The sequence below is a fragment of the Leptodactylus fuscus genome, chromosome 6 (assembly GCF_031893055.1).
Source record: "Leptodactylus fuscus isolate aLepFus1 chromosome 6, aLepFus1.hap2, whole genome shotgun sequence".
NCBI classification, from domain to species: Eukaryota; Metazoa; Chordata; class Amphibia; order Anura; family Leptodactylidae; genus Leptodactylus; species Leptodactylus fuscus.
In genome coordinates, this window is record NC_134270.1 from 149,137,269 (window position 1) to 149,151,702 (window position 14,434).

At 42.4% G+C, this 14,434-nt stretch overlaps 1 protein-coding gene across 3 annotated transcripts in view; it reads right to left on the bottom strand.

Annotated features, from left to right (window-relative positions):
• Nucleotides 1–14,434, bottom strand: part of RALY (RALY heterogeneous nuclear ribonucleoprotein) — a 164,264-nt gene that overhangs the window by 35,147 nt on the left and 114,683 nt on the right. Inside the window, exon 1 of one of the 3 annotated variants that reach the window (XM_075277573.1) lies at nt 4,251–4,284. The exons of 1 other annotated variant lie outside the window; for it this stretch is intronic. In XM_075277573.1, the coding sequence (XP_075133674.1) occupies nt 4,251–4,284 (34 nt within the window). Of the gene's footprint in view, nt 1–4,250; nt 4,285–14,434 lie in introns of those variants that run through there. One more of the 3 variants, XM_075277574.1, reaches the window with a different exon arrangement.

Consider the following 14,434-nt stretch of genomic DNA (forward strand, 5'->3'; position numbering starts at 1 on the left):
TTGTATGGTAAATTTCCATAAATAGCTGTATTATTGGATTCATGCTTTGTTCAGGGAAAACAGAGTTAAAGGGAGCCTGTCAGCAGACCCAAGAAAATCACCCTCCCCAATAGATAGGTTAAGGTCACCTAAATCAAATAGTGTTTTCTCCTTGTGAATTGGCGCTTCAGTTGTCTAGAGATCGCCATTCTGTCATAAATAAATGAGTTCTTAGGAGTAATGGGGGTATTGCTGTTCACCTCTTTGGAGCGATAAGATAAGATAATCCTTTAATAGTCCCACCATGGGGAAATTTCAGTGTGTTACAGCAGTATGGATAATTTACAGATACAGGATAATACACAGTAATATATTACAGTAGGAGACACATAGGCTACCAAAAAATACTAGGATTCAAAAGCAGCTAAAGACGAAAAAAAAGAAAGAAGACTTCAGGATCATTTAGCTCTCTCTCCTTGCTTGGGCTGATGTAGATTATACAGCCTGATCACGGTTGGGAGGAAGGACCTCTGATAGCACTCCGTCTGACACTTGGGGTGAAGCAGACGGTCACTTACAGTGCTTCTAAGTGCCGTCAAGGTCTCATACATGGGGTGGGATTTATTCTCCTACATGGAGGTCACCATGGACCGTATCCTTCTGTCACCCACCACCTGTACTGGGTCCAGGGGGCTCCCCAGGACAGAGCTGGCCCTTCTGATCAGCCTGTCAAGTCTATTTCTGTCCCTGGTTGATATACTGAACCCCCAGCAGGCCACACCGAAGAAGATGGCTGAAGCAACCACAGAGTTGAAAAAGGCCCTAAGAAGTGGCCCCTGGACTCCGAAGGCCCTCAGCCTCCTGAGCAGGTAGAGCCTGCTGTGGCCCTTTCTGTGCAGCACATCCATGTGGTCGGCCCAGTCCAATTTATTATTGAGGAGCACACCCAGGTACTTATAGGTCCTGACTATCTCAATGCATGACCCTTGGATCTCCACCGGGATTTGAGCACTTCAATGACAACCCCCTCTTTCTTCCAAAGAGCTCCTGTGCATATTTAGATAAATGGCAATATTTTGGCAACAGAGGCAACGATTCACAAGTGGTACACAGTGTATGACCCAGGTAACCCTAACCTATCTACCTGTAAGGCTGACTGGTTTGCTGGTGACAGACTCCCTTTAATGCTCCCTAACTGGACCTCTCTGTTTTTAAGAAGAGTACTAGAGCTACCACAGGTCACGCACAAGGGGGATTATAGCATGGGTTCCTCTGTCTTACAACCTATATGAGTGCTCCTAGGTACCAATATAGCACTGTCAACAGTTTTGAAACTACCTTTAAGGCAGAGGCCCCACATTGCGGAAAAGCTGCTTTTTTGTTTCAGATTTTGCTGCAAGTTTTATATCCAAAGCCAAGAGGAATGGGATATGAACTGTATATAGGAAGCTCTTATACTTCTCCATTCTGTTCAATCCACTCAAAAAACTGCAGCAAAATCTGCATCAGGAAAGGCAGTTTTTCCGCAAGCCTAAGACTCATATGATAGTTCTGTATATTACTGGAACCTAATTAAAACTTGGCAATACTTCAGAGGGAACTTGGAATCTGCTCTAAAACAGATTTGTCATGGATTCTGTAAAAGCCTTTTCGGCTGTTCGTACACACAGGGGGAAAATGATTAAGATTGGTGTTCTGTTTACCAGCCTTAATGAAGTCCGCAACTGGTGCTAACGCCGGTCTCTTAATAATTCAGGACCAGAATGAACATCTACACCAGTCAGGAACTGACGCAGGTTTCCTATGTAAGGATAAGGCTGCGGAAATAAATGCAGCGTAAGCGTATCTGCGGACTTTCTACTTCGATTATACTTATAGGGAAAACGACAGTATTTCTGTAGGTTCTATTTACACGCTGTGAAAAGCAACGCTTTTCGAAATTGCAGCATTTCCAAAGCGGGTATTTTTCTGCAATGTGTGGATGGGATTCGCTCAAATCCCATCCTCTTTGTCGGGACCGTAAAATGCCGCAGTTTTTGCTGTGGGGTTTATGCTGCGAGGGAACGCAGCCCAACTTAGACCCCATTGAGTTGCAGGACTTTTTTGTTTGATCATTTTGTATCCAAATGGCGACCCCGATGCAGATCTCAACCCAGCGATGCTCAAGCCTTCAACTTAGGCTAGCCAGGGGAATGGCCTAGCAGTTCCCCGAAAAAAATCCCATAAATTCAGATTTACATTTTTTTTAAAGATTGTTGTTAAAGTTGCAATAAGGACTCATACATGTGGCAAAGGTGTGTGCTTCGATGTTGTATAGGGGTGTTCTAATTCTAGGGGGAAAACCTTCAATATATGACATGTAATGGAAGTTTCCATATAATTATAGAAAAAGACCGCCTGCCTTCAAATAAAATCAGAGGCCCATAGTAGGTTACAGATTCTGTATAAGGCCCTGTTCATGTGGGGCAAGAGGGGGCAGATTTTGGCGCTGAATCCACGTCATAATCCGCCCCCTCACAACAGAGGTCTATGTAGACCGCTAGCTTAATTTTTTCTGTGAGAGGCATGTTGCCGCTCACGGAAAAAAGAAGCGAGCTGCCCTTTCTTCAGGCAAAGGCCGCAGTTAGGCCCATTCATTTGGGCCTACTCCAGAGCAGGAATCCGCAACTGTCGGAAGCTGCGACAGTCACAGCAGGTGTATTTTGGTCCTATTCTAACGTGGCTGCCCGTGTGAACTAGGCCTTACAACTCAGCATAGTATATGTTCCCTTAGGCCGGGTTCACACGGAGTATTCTGGCTTGTCATTTGGTACGTAGACGCTGCGGGAGAATTTGCGGGCTGTATACGCTCCCATTGTTTTCAATGGGAGCCGGTACCGTACACGCGGCGCTATTTTGCAGCCGCCGCAAAATCACAGCTGCAAAATAGCGCCGCGTGTACGGTACCGGCTCCCATTGAAAACAATGGGAGCGTATACGACCCGCAAATCCACCCGCGGCGTCTACGTACCAAATGACGAGCCAGAATACTCCATGTGAACCCGGCTTTTTAGGGAGGGATTCCTTACAATGTACAATATCTGATCACTAAGGCATGCTATAGCTTACTATGTCGTGTGGTAAGTGGTGGCCTCCCTGCTGAAAATTTTTTAGGAATATTACTACTGGGTCAATTAAACTACAACTGAGAAACCCCAATGTAGTAGCGAAGGCAATAGAATAAACCACACTGCAAGTGCACATTGAGGCCTTGCGTGTCAGGGTGACTTCAGGCCTAGGATGGGATTATATGGCCATTACTTTAGCTAGGTAAACGTTTCCAGTCTGCAAATGTTATTATTGCGGATTATCTGCTTCGTTCTCGGTGGACTGTCACTCTACACTGTGCGGTAAATATATAATGTAGCGGTATTATTACAGATTAGTATATAGTCTAGTTAAGCTCTGCTTTATCCATGACTAGACTTAACATCCCGTACACCAGGGAATAGATGTCTGCAGCAAGGAGTACAAGAGCTGGTTCCAGTTTACTAACGCTCTATTCACACCACCAAGCTGAGACTCCACTGTGTGGTAAAGAGATCCATGCAGGGTTTTTTTGGGGTTTTTACAGACCCATTCGCCTCTTTGGGTTGACCAAATCGATGACTTGGGTATCAAGATAGCTCTGCTTCCAGATTTGCAAAAATGACCACCATAAAGCATAGAAAAATGGATCGAGCATGCTCCATATTCCATGGAACCGAGTATTGAACCCCTCCTTGGAAGGCACACTCAGTCGTGTACATGGGGCCTAAAAGAGGTCTTACAAGGTAAGGTCGATCCCATACACCTAATGTAATGGCCAAATGTAGTGAGAAGTTGCGCTAGGTTCACACTAGCATTGTGTTCTCCATCGTTCAGGTCCACCAGGGGAATGGAATGATGGAAAGCCGGACTGCTGTTTACACATGGACAATGGCGGACCTCATTGACTATAATGGAGATCGCCAAGTATTCGTCGGATATTTGCCATTCCAAAACCTGTCAGAGAGAAAAGCCGTGCGCAGAAAATTTTCAGCTGGTTCTGCAACAAAGTCTCCAATGAACAGAGGTAAACCCAGCCTTAGTCCTATGGATATCACCTAATATACTTGTAATAAGCTGCATATCTTAACCATATCACAAATAACCTACATTTGGACGTCATCTGAATTTTTCTTCATTAAATGAACTATTCTATTCCTTTTTTTACTCGTTGCCTCTATTATAGAAATTAGTCATCGGCTGACCTGAGGATATGGCAGCGATTGTTACCCGGAGCATGTGACAACCTTGTCATGACCGTGCTCGGCTTCTGAAGGAAATTAAAACTGTTACAATGAGCAATTTATTAAAACAGAAAGGAAGGCGAATGATTAGATTTTGGGCTCAGTCTGAATATGTGTCAGTCATCAATTAGGCATAAAAAACACTCGGTGAACTGATGGCTTGTTAAATGAAAATCATTTCCTGACAAGAGGCAAAGCTTTTAGAAATGTATTATTAAATCACCCAATTATGGGATTTCAGCTGATGAATGGGAGACATTGATCTGTGCTGTGTGTGCCTGCAATGTATCTGCAGTGTAAGAGGAGGGGTACACAATACAGGGGATAGGAGACACTTGGACAGCGGCTGGAAATATCTACATCATACTACCGTATGAGTGGACTGTGCACGGGGTTAATATCAAAGCAAATGTATACCGAACCATTGCCAAAACAGAAAATCTAGTTTGGGGCCAAAGTTGGGGCACTCTCCAAAATTTTCGTAGCCTCTAGTCCCCTATTCTAGAGATCTACCAGAGATGAATCCTTTGTGTTGGATTGAGTTTCCTGGGCCCACCAAATAAATCGATTCAAGGGGCCCAGCCTCCAGCAACTCTTCGAAAATAGACTATAGTACTCTTCAAATTTGGGCGTCTTCTGCTGAACAATTATTGTTAGACCCTGGGCCCACCAAATAAAGTCATTCAAGGGGCCCATCCTCCAGAAACTCTTAGGAAATAGGTTATAGTACTCTTCAAATTTGGGCGTCTTCTGCCGAACAATTAATGTTAGACTCTGGCCCCACCGGAAGATCCTCTGGTGCTCAGATAGGCCGCTCCGACATTGATTGATTGATACGCCCTCTTCTGGGACCATGAAGTAGCTACAAGGATAACACATCACTGGCCCAGCTAGTATTAACAGTGGAAGGTCATAGCCTCAACCACCAAGGGGGGATTTACGGAAACTGGCAATTGGAGCTACTCTTTCTGGTTGCTATATCTCTCATAGGGGTGAATGGGAGCTACAAAAACATAGTAATAGAACACTACAGTCACAGAAACAGCGTAGCTAAATGCACTATGCTATTTCCATAGCTTCCATTCACCTTCCTGAGAATTACATTGACTGTACTGCATTTTTTTATTTATTAAGACCAGATTTTTTGGGTTTTTTTGTAGATTTTTTTATTCTATTATTATTATTATATTATTCTATTTTCTGTACATGGTTATAGGGTATACCATTTTGCTCGAGCTGCATTTTTAACAATATTTATTGAATTACTTTATAGCATAGACATGCTCTTTGTAGGGAAGGGGTGTAAACTCAGTAGCTGCAATAAAAATCCATGTGTGCCAGTTTATGATTAGGCTTAGTGGCTAGAGTGAACATTGCAGGATATTGTATTTTTTAAAAATATAGATAGTGACATGGAAAATTTGAAAAAATCATCAACAATTCTTAAAAAAATGTGTTTCACGTAAAAACGGTTAAGAAAAGGATATCTATGGTGACACTATCCTTTTTACGGAAACATTAGAGAGCAACATAGGATTTATAGAAACAATTATCTGTTTCTGTAAGTCCCACCCAGATGATGAGGATTTATGGCAATTTGCAGAGACGGCAATAGCCTTTTAAGACCGAAGCAGGGGTGAACCTAGCTTTTATGCCGCCTGAGGCGGACGACAGAAAGCCGCCCCCTCCCCGGGAGGAGGGGCGGGGTGGAGCGAAGGGGGGCGGGGCGGCGTTAGTAGGCAGAGAGCAGGCAGGGAGAGGACCTGCTCTCTGCCTGAGCGTGAGGGGAGGCCGGTGGAGCAGCGCTGCGTCCACAGGGCCTTCCCAATCCACCGCTCGCTTCCCGTGCCAGGCTGCCGAGACGGTGACGCTAAGCCAGTCCAGGACAGCTTTTCCTGGACTGGCTTAGGTCAGCAAAAATGCCGTCTTCCCCGGGGGCCCGGCATAGCGTCGCCTGAAGCGGTCGCCTCATGGGAGGTGCGGCGCTGGGCTGAAGCCACGAATTGTGGAAATACACATTTTTGTTGTTGCAGTTTTTTGAGCCAAAGCCAGGGGTGGATTGAGCAGAAGGTAGAAGTATTAGAACCTCTTCATTCTTGGCTTTGGCTAAAAAAAAACACAGCAAAACCTCATCCTAAACTCAATTAAGCCCCAACAGAGAATGCAGCATGTTGAAATCTACAAAATTGCTAATTCAGATTCCCACAAAAAGTTGGACCGCCTGATACACAATTCTCTAATTTGTATGGCCAGCTTCATAATGAACCTCGATATATGTAAATCCAAAGTTATTCTAAAATTTTACCCCCATTACGATACATATAAATAACTCTACTAATTTAGTCTCAACAAAATGGGCGAAGTCCCAACAACAACGACCATGATTAGTAGATGTGAGGAATCTTGTTCTTCTTTGAAGTCTTTTTATACATCAGAACGGCTTGACCAGCTCACGGCACCAAGTACAGGCGGTGGCCGCTGCATGTGATCCAAGTCAGTCTTGTAATGATATAGAGCCATTTCCATATGCTATCCACCACACGCCGGGCTCTCGCTAATGGTTACCTTCTCCTCTTTACTCAAACAAGCTCTTAATGAGGTTTTGGATTAAAGGACATTATTGCTCCTCGGCTGGTTCCTCCATGTATATTTCAGCCTTAATGCTAATAGCAAACTTTCATGACAAAATGATTGCAATAGATTCTGTTTGATATGCACAGCATGCCGCCTGCGCTGCCGCTCTCTACAGCTTATAGTCTAGTTAGCGGTTTTCCTAATGTAGATCTACACCTATACAGAGGAATCAGAATACTCCGAACCCATCAATGCTTTCATCATTGGAATAATGTGATTTGTGATATTCATATGCTCCTCGTTTTTTAAAAAGACACTTTCTTTCATTGTGCACGAGAAAATGGTGCTTGGGCATGTGCAGTAGCTCTCAGAAGGGAGCGTTACTGCGCATGCCCAACATTTCAATGCGCAGGAGTGAGATTAGAGATGATGGAGGCAGTTACATGGACGGAGGAGGAGGAGGAATTCTCAGAGCACAAGCTAAAGAGGGGGCGGTTTCAAGGTATGACGCAGGGGGGGGGTGCATGGTGCCTTGGGGGAAAGCCCAGGGTGCACGGAGAAGTTCATTTACATATCGGTTTTACGGGTATGTAATAGAAATGGGGGGTCTTTTAAAAAACGAGTAGCAGCATCTGAATAGCCTTTTTAAAGGCTATTCAGGCATATGAATATCATAAATCACGTTATTCCAATGATAGAGCCCCTTTAAAACTGGACAGCCTTCCTTTAGAGTAATATCCGGGGACTCTACAATTCTTGTTAAGAATATGATGCTATACACTGCCTATATACAGTCATGGCCGTAATTGTTAACACCCCTGACATTTTTCCAGAAAATGAAGTATTTCTCCCAGAAAATTATTGCTATTATTGCAAGATATCCCAGATTTATCACCCAGCACCAGTCACTGAGAACTAGGTTTACACTGTTTAGCTATTAGTACATCCAGGCCATAGTGTTTAAGAGGTAAAAAACACGACAAGCTCCGTCACTTGGTGAGGGTTACTGCACTACTTGGCATAGCATCAACAACTAATTGATATAAAAGCCTCCTTCAACATAGCGCCATCTATAGGTAAGTATTTATAGTCTACCTTCAATTATAAAACAATTTACAATAAACTAATTTTAGAAATCAATAATATAAATGAAGCTTTGTAATAATCTGTCTCCTTCTCCATGTATTAGGCTACTTTTCTCCTTATCTTCACATTGTTTGTCTGTTTAGATAGAATCTGAATCAAGATTGCACACAGAAGTCTATGGAGAGGGGAGGGGGAGGAGGTGGCTGTTAATTGATTTATTGCCCCATTCTGTGCACTGGTAGAGTCCTCTTGTGATACATAACTATGTAGCAGAATAAGAGAGTGTAGCAACACTAATTAGTTCTGTCTTTTCCAGCGGCCTGTTTTCTCCCCCTCCCCTCTCTGTAGACTAATATGTGAAAAGAAACTCGGCTTGATAAATGGAGAAGCAAACACATTTCTGAAATGTATTATTTATTTTGTATTCCGCTGTGCTTTACAGATATTGTCCATCACTGTCCCATATAAGGCTCACAATCTATATATATTAACCTGTACTATTCACTTCTGGAAGTTATTGTATAGCTGAAGGTACATTTTAATTGAAAATTCAGCCCTGAATATATAATCCAATTACAATTTTGAAAAAAGATAGAGAATAAGCTTTACAACATGTAAGAATAGAAAACAGCCTTTCATCATATCATTGAATAGCATGAACCCTAACTGGATGTTGCAGCTACATTCAGACGCATAGTGAAAGCTTGTGCACAAGGCCATACATACTATAGATCCAACCCTATAACCTCCAATTCTCATACAAAGGATAATAATAGAGGTATGTTCCATCGTATATACATGGAGGAATTCTAGACTAAAAGGTTTTGTTCTAGAAAAGAACTTCTCCGTATACATATTAAAAAAAGGACAGTTACATAGTTCAGGCTCCATGCACATGTTTGTGCCATGTGTGTGAGCCCTAATGGAAAAGTTGCAGCCCTTGTTGTATCCCATGGCTAGGACCCACCAGTAGAATTAATTCCGAATGCTAGTGGCGTAACTAAAGTCTTGTGGGCCCCGGTGCAATCTTTTGTCCGGGGCCCCCTACCTTATCCCTACAGCGAATTCTTGATAGTGATGGTTACAGGTGCTAAGGAGTTTAATCCACCTTAGTGTGGTTAGCGGGATCTGGGGTCTCCTTGGCTTATGGGCCATATGGAAGCTGCAATCTCAATACTGGTGCCAGTGCTTATGGGCCCTCTAAGGCTCCTGGACCCCGATGCGACTGCACCCTCTGCACCCCCTCAAGTTATGCCCCTCTTGAATGCCCACTCTACAACTACTGTGCCAACATTGTAGTCGCTTTTGGCTTAGATCTTGTCTCAGATTTCTGTCCTGTAAGCCCTCACAGTAGCACTTTGAATACACCAGTCTTCATAAATCTTCCATATTGGGGAAAATTTATTATGTCTTGTATGTCAGATTTTGCACAAAAATTTGCAACTTAGTACATTGTGCACTGCCCACGTCACTTTCATGAGTATGGATGTAGGCCGTGCGTGATATTTATCATCATTTGCACCAACTCCCAATACTTATCGTAATTGATGCCAACTCCGATTTATGTATCCAGTTACACCTTCATGATAATGACTTAGGAGGAGCAAAAAACGCCAACTGGGACAATGATTGTTGCACATGGCATCAAAAAAAGGTTTACATCAGAAATCTGTAATAATAAATGTGCCCTGTTGAGTTACATGACAAGTGCAGGGTGCAAGTGCCAAGAAGAAAATCTGCATAGTACTCCCTCTACTAGGCTATGACCTGAATCAAAATTGCGATTAATTGGGTATTTTTCCTCCATTGCGATTATTTAGTCCACGCCCCTTTTAAACCACACCCTTTTTACCGTACGTATTGGGCGAACCCCAGTTAGGTTATTTTGGATTTGGCTTCATTGGTCACATAGATCATGATGCTCGCGTCACAACACCATGTGCCCCACTGATTCCTGACAAAATCCATAAGGCCTGAAGACAGTGAGAGTTGCACCAGAGCCCAGGAGAGGTGAGTATAATAATAATCACAGTTCTGATTCAAACACGTTTGGTCCGAACTAAACAGCAGGTAGAACTTTGCAAATATTGTAATACCTGAACTGAAATCCTGGTTGATGTTTGATTCCGGTTACTTTTCAATGAATGCCCAGCCCTATTCTCTACCCTGCTTTGCTCTCACTTGGCCTTCAGTTCATGCTATAACCACCAGCGTATTCTCCTTATACACATCTACCGCCATATCACTTTTCGTAAATCGCTTATAATACGGCAAATTCATGAAATACTGGGGTAGGGGTGGATCACATATCTGTGTATATAGAGTCAATTCAGACTGGATCATGAATATAATGGACTGTATTCACTATTTCGCCACGGTTCACGCTCGGTGACTGTATGAATATTTGATGTCTGTGTTTATAGTCCTCCATTGTAGTGCTTTTTTTTAATGAAATAAAAAGCGGAGACCATTCCCGTCTATATTCCCACACCTCAGTGCATTATAGCGGGAAGGGAAATTGTTAACCCAATGATGTGTAACCCTGTGTTTATTTGGTCTCGAAGCGATATAACATATCATTGCTCCGGGTTTACCAACTCTAATGGCGTAATGAGGTGGTGTGCGACTACACCGTCGCCAATGATTATGTTTACCGACGCCATCCAGTCATTTGCCTTTGTCCTCAGCCTTATAACAGATCGTATCGCACAAAGTGCGCATTTATTGTATACTGCTGTTTTCTCCCATTAAGTACTTTGCATGGGTATGTCTGAAAATAACATTAGTACTGCTCGTCTTTTCGGATCTGACACTTTCTGGAAGCCAAAAGCTTCAGCTTAACCTTCTCTCTAATCTCCACTTCAAAACAAATATTGTAGACGACAATACCAGCGCCATTAACTAATAATAGGGCTGATTCATGGGTGCCATAGTAACTGCATCTCCACGCTGGAGTGCGGCCTACAGGCTTCATCTGTTTCCACAGTGACAGCAATGAGCCTTGTCACTCGTTCACCATGTAGTGTTATGGTGATATTGCAGCATAAGTAATAGACAAGATGATTTGGTAATGACACCTATACCCGTACTGCTTTATTATATGATATTCCTTACAGAAGACATGTAGTATTGTCCATGACAGCTGGAATGATTGTATTATACCATGGGCCCAAATGTATGTATTAGACTCTATTCACACTGAATAGAATAAAATATAAAGTTATCACTCTCATCCACAAGGCTCTCCATAATGCCGCACCTCCCTACATTTCCTCCCTCATCTCTGTCTACCGCCCAACCCGTGTTCTCCGTTCACTCAATGACCTAACACTTACATCCTCTATTATCAGAACCTCCCACGCTCGTATACAAGACTTCTCCCGAGTTGCAACACTTCTCTGGAATGCTCTACCCCGGACAATCAGATTAACTCCCAATTTCTACAGTTTCAAACGCAAACTAAAGACACATCTCTTCAGACAGGCCTATCACAATGTCTAACGTAAACCCTTAACCCTCCTCTGTCCCCGCTCCCACATTTCCCCACATGATATGATGCCATCTCAGGATAACTTTATATGTCCAAGCTCCATCCACATGTTAAAGGACACGACTGTCGACGGCTCATAAAGTTTTATGTTTGTGTACTGACAGTCACCTCTATTACAACATTGTCTGACCTCTGTATAAGCAATGCCGCCCCTGCTACCTCTTGTGTCATCCTCTCTACTTCATAGATTGTAAGCTCTTGCGAGCAGGTGTGAAATAACTTTCTTTGTAATGTATCTTTCTGTCTGTATTTGTACCCTACAAATTGTACAGCGCTGCGGAATATGTTGGCGCTATAGAAATAAAATTTATTATTATTATTATTATTATTATTATTATTATTATTATGACTTGCTTGCCAGTGTTCTGGTATACAAGACATGAAAATGTCACAATGTGATGGAGAAGTCAGAATTTTGCACAAAAATGTTTTTTTTTTTTTAAACTTTTGTACAAAATTTTGTAGTTTTTTTTTTATGGGCTCTGTGCCCTCATAGACTTTACTGTAATTTAATACTGTTTTATAGATGCAGAAATTCTACAGAACACAAGCAACGTTTATACTTAAGCCAGGTTTACACTAGTATTCGGACCTGTCCTTCCCAAATTCCACTTAAAATCGGCGGAGAGAAAAGTCCGGCAAGGAGGGTTTTTCTCTCTGCCATTTTTGGTTGATACCAGGTGGAAACCCTGTGGCCCCTTTATAGTCTACTTGCCTCTGCCCGCGACTTCGTCTGCATCTTATTGGCGTTGATGATCGCCTATATTCACCAAATTGCTGCTGTCCATAGTTTGCCTGCTTCGGCGTTTCAGCAGCTCTCAAGCTGTCCTGCTGCTGAACTTGTTCCTCACGTTATGCCTGTGATTGCTCCAGCATCTCAGAAGCTCACTGGGACGCCATATAATGAGTGTATTGTTGGTGTCGATGATGCCCCTCAGCTTCTCTTGAGGAGAAGTCTGTGACTTCTGGCTACCTTCATAGTTCTTGTAGTTTTAGAATTTTGTGACAAATTAGATTTTCTTTTTCCCGGCATGTTTAAAATTGGCAAACGGCCAATTTGGATGAAAGGTGTTTTCCCATCCAGTGTGTCAGCACTGCCTGGAGCAGAACAGATAATATGCAAATACTTGTTCACAATTGACTCAGACTTATCTATGCGTTTACATCGAGACCTGTCTTTATCAGTCTGCTGCCAAGAGCTGTTTAATGTAGTATGTGAACATAAATTCATAACAGTCGTGAAGCCATATCTTTTACCAGGATAAAACGTAGCCTATGTTTTAATCGAGGTTACAATCTATCTATGTGCCGAATTTCATCAAAATTCATTTAGCCGTTTTTGCGTGAAAGAGTAACAAACACAAAAACAGCCAAACAAACATACAAACAAACAAGCTTTCACATTTATAATATTAGTAGGATGGGATCCATGGGTTTCCGTGTGGAACCGCTTTTTAAGGCTGATAGGGTGTGCATATTTCGGGTCTCCAAGCGAACCCAAAGGACGGAAACCCAAATGCTAGTGTGATCCTAGCATTACTACATCATACTTGGCAACATGTAGAATGCCTCCCCGGTTTCTTGGAAAGTTGAAGAAATAGTATATGTAAATGAGGCTCACCAAACACCCTGGCGTTCCCCAGGGCCACCTAGGGCCTGAGAAATGCCCTTCCATTGCTTGTACTCCATATGCCCTCCTCCTAAGCGGTTCTGAGCAGTCCTGAGCGGTACTACACATGTCCTAGTGTCATTTTGTTTTAGAGAACTGCACAGTACGGTTGTGCAGTTCTCTACAACAAAATGGCGCTCGGACATGCACAATAGCGCTCAGAATGGAGCGGTACTGCGCATACCCAAGATATCAACGGTCGGAGTGAGAATAGAGAAGATATGGGCGGTACAGGATGTCTGGAGGAGGAGGGCATAAGGAGTACAAGCAATGGAGGGGCGTTTCTAAGATATGACGTGGGGGGTGCTCGGATGCCAGGCCCTGGGTGCTGGGTGCCAAGGGTGCTTGATGAGCCTCATTTAAATACACTATTTCTTCATTTTTCCAAGAACACAGGGGGTCATTTGCAGGACTAGAGGCAGCACCTGAATAGCCTTTTTAATATGTTTAGCTGAAAAAGGGTTTTCTGAATGATAGAATTCCTTTAAAGGGAGATTCCGGGTATTATATATTGATAACCTATCAGGGTAGGACATCAATACATGATTGGTGTTTTACGTGCCAGGCTATTCATTTGAATGAGAATTTTGTAATACCATGGTTCTCCAGTAGTGGCCTCCCACAGTCTTTCCCCATTGTATTAGTGTTTCCCAATACCTCCAGATCAGGTTCTCCAGATATATCCTCCATCTACTCTTCTAGATACAATTCTTAGATCCACAAGGACCTACTTGAAGCCCCTGATTTTCATGAAACTTGTTTGAATAGAAAAAGGGTAACTTTATAATCCCTATAGAAATGAGTCACTGAAATCTGTTCTGGTACCGGATAGAATTACTGGCAATAATGCCAACCAATGTGCTTTAATATTTCACAATAAAAGAAACAATAATTATATTATTCATATGTAAGTATTTGTAATCTACAGTAATAATCGCAAGACTATTGGCCAAAACTGCCATATAAATGTCTGTTTAATACTATTAATAATTAAGTGTACAATCAAGTTAGCAATTATATCAGGCAATAAAATAAGCACAATTATTGCGCAATTACATTAGCATTAATATTCTGTAATAAAATGAAAGCACAAACTGTAAAATGAGCATTTGTACAACATAATAAAAAGGGTATTAATAATAATGCAGTACAACGAACAATTAATACTGTGCAATAAAGGAAGGAGTGAATACCACCCTATATTAAAATCTGACAATAAATTATCATTAATCCTGCTCAATAAAATTAACATTAATCATGTGGGGA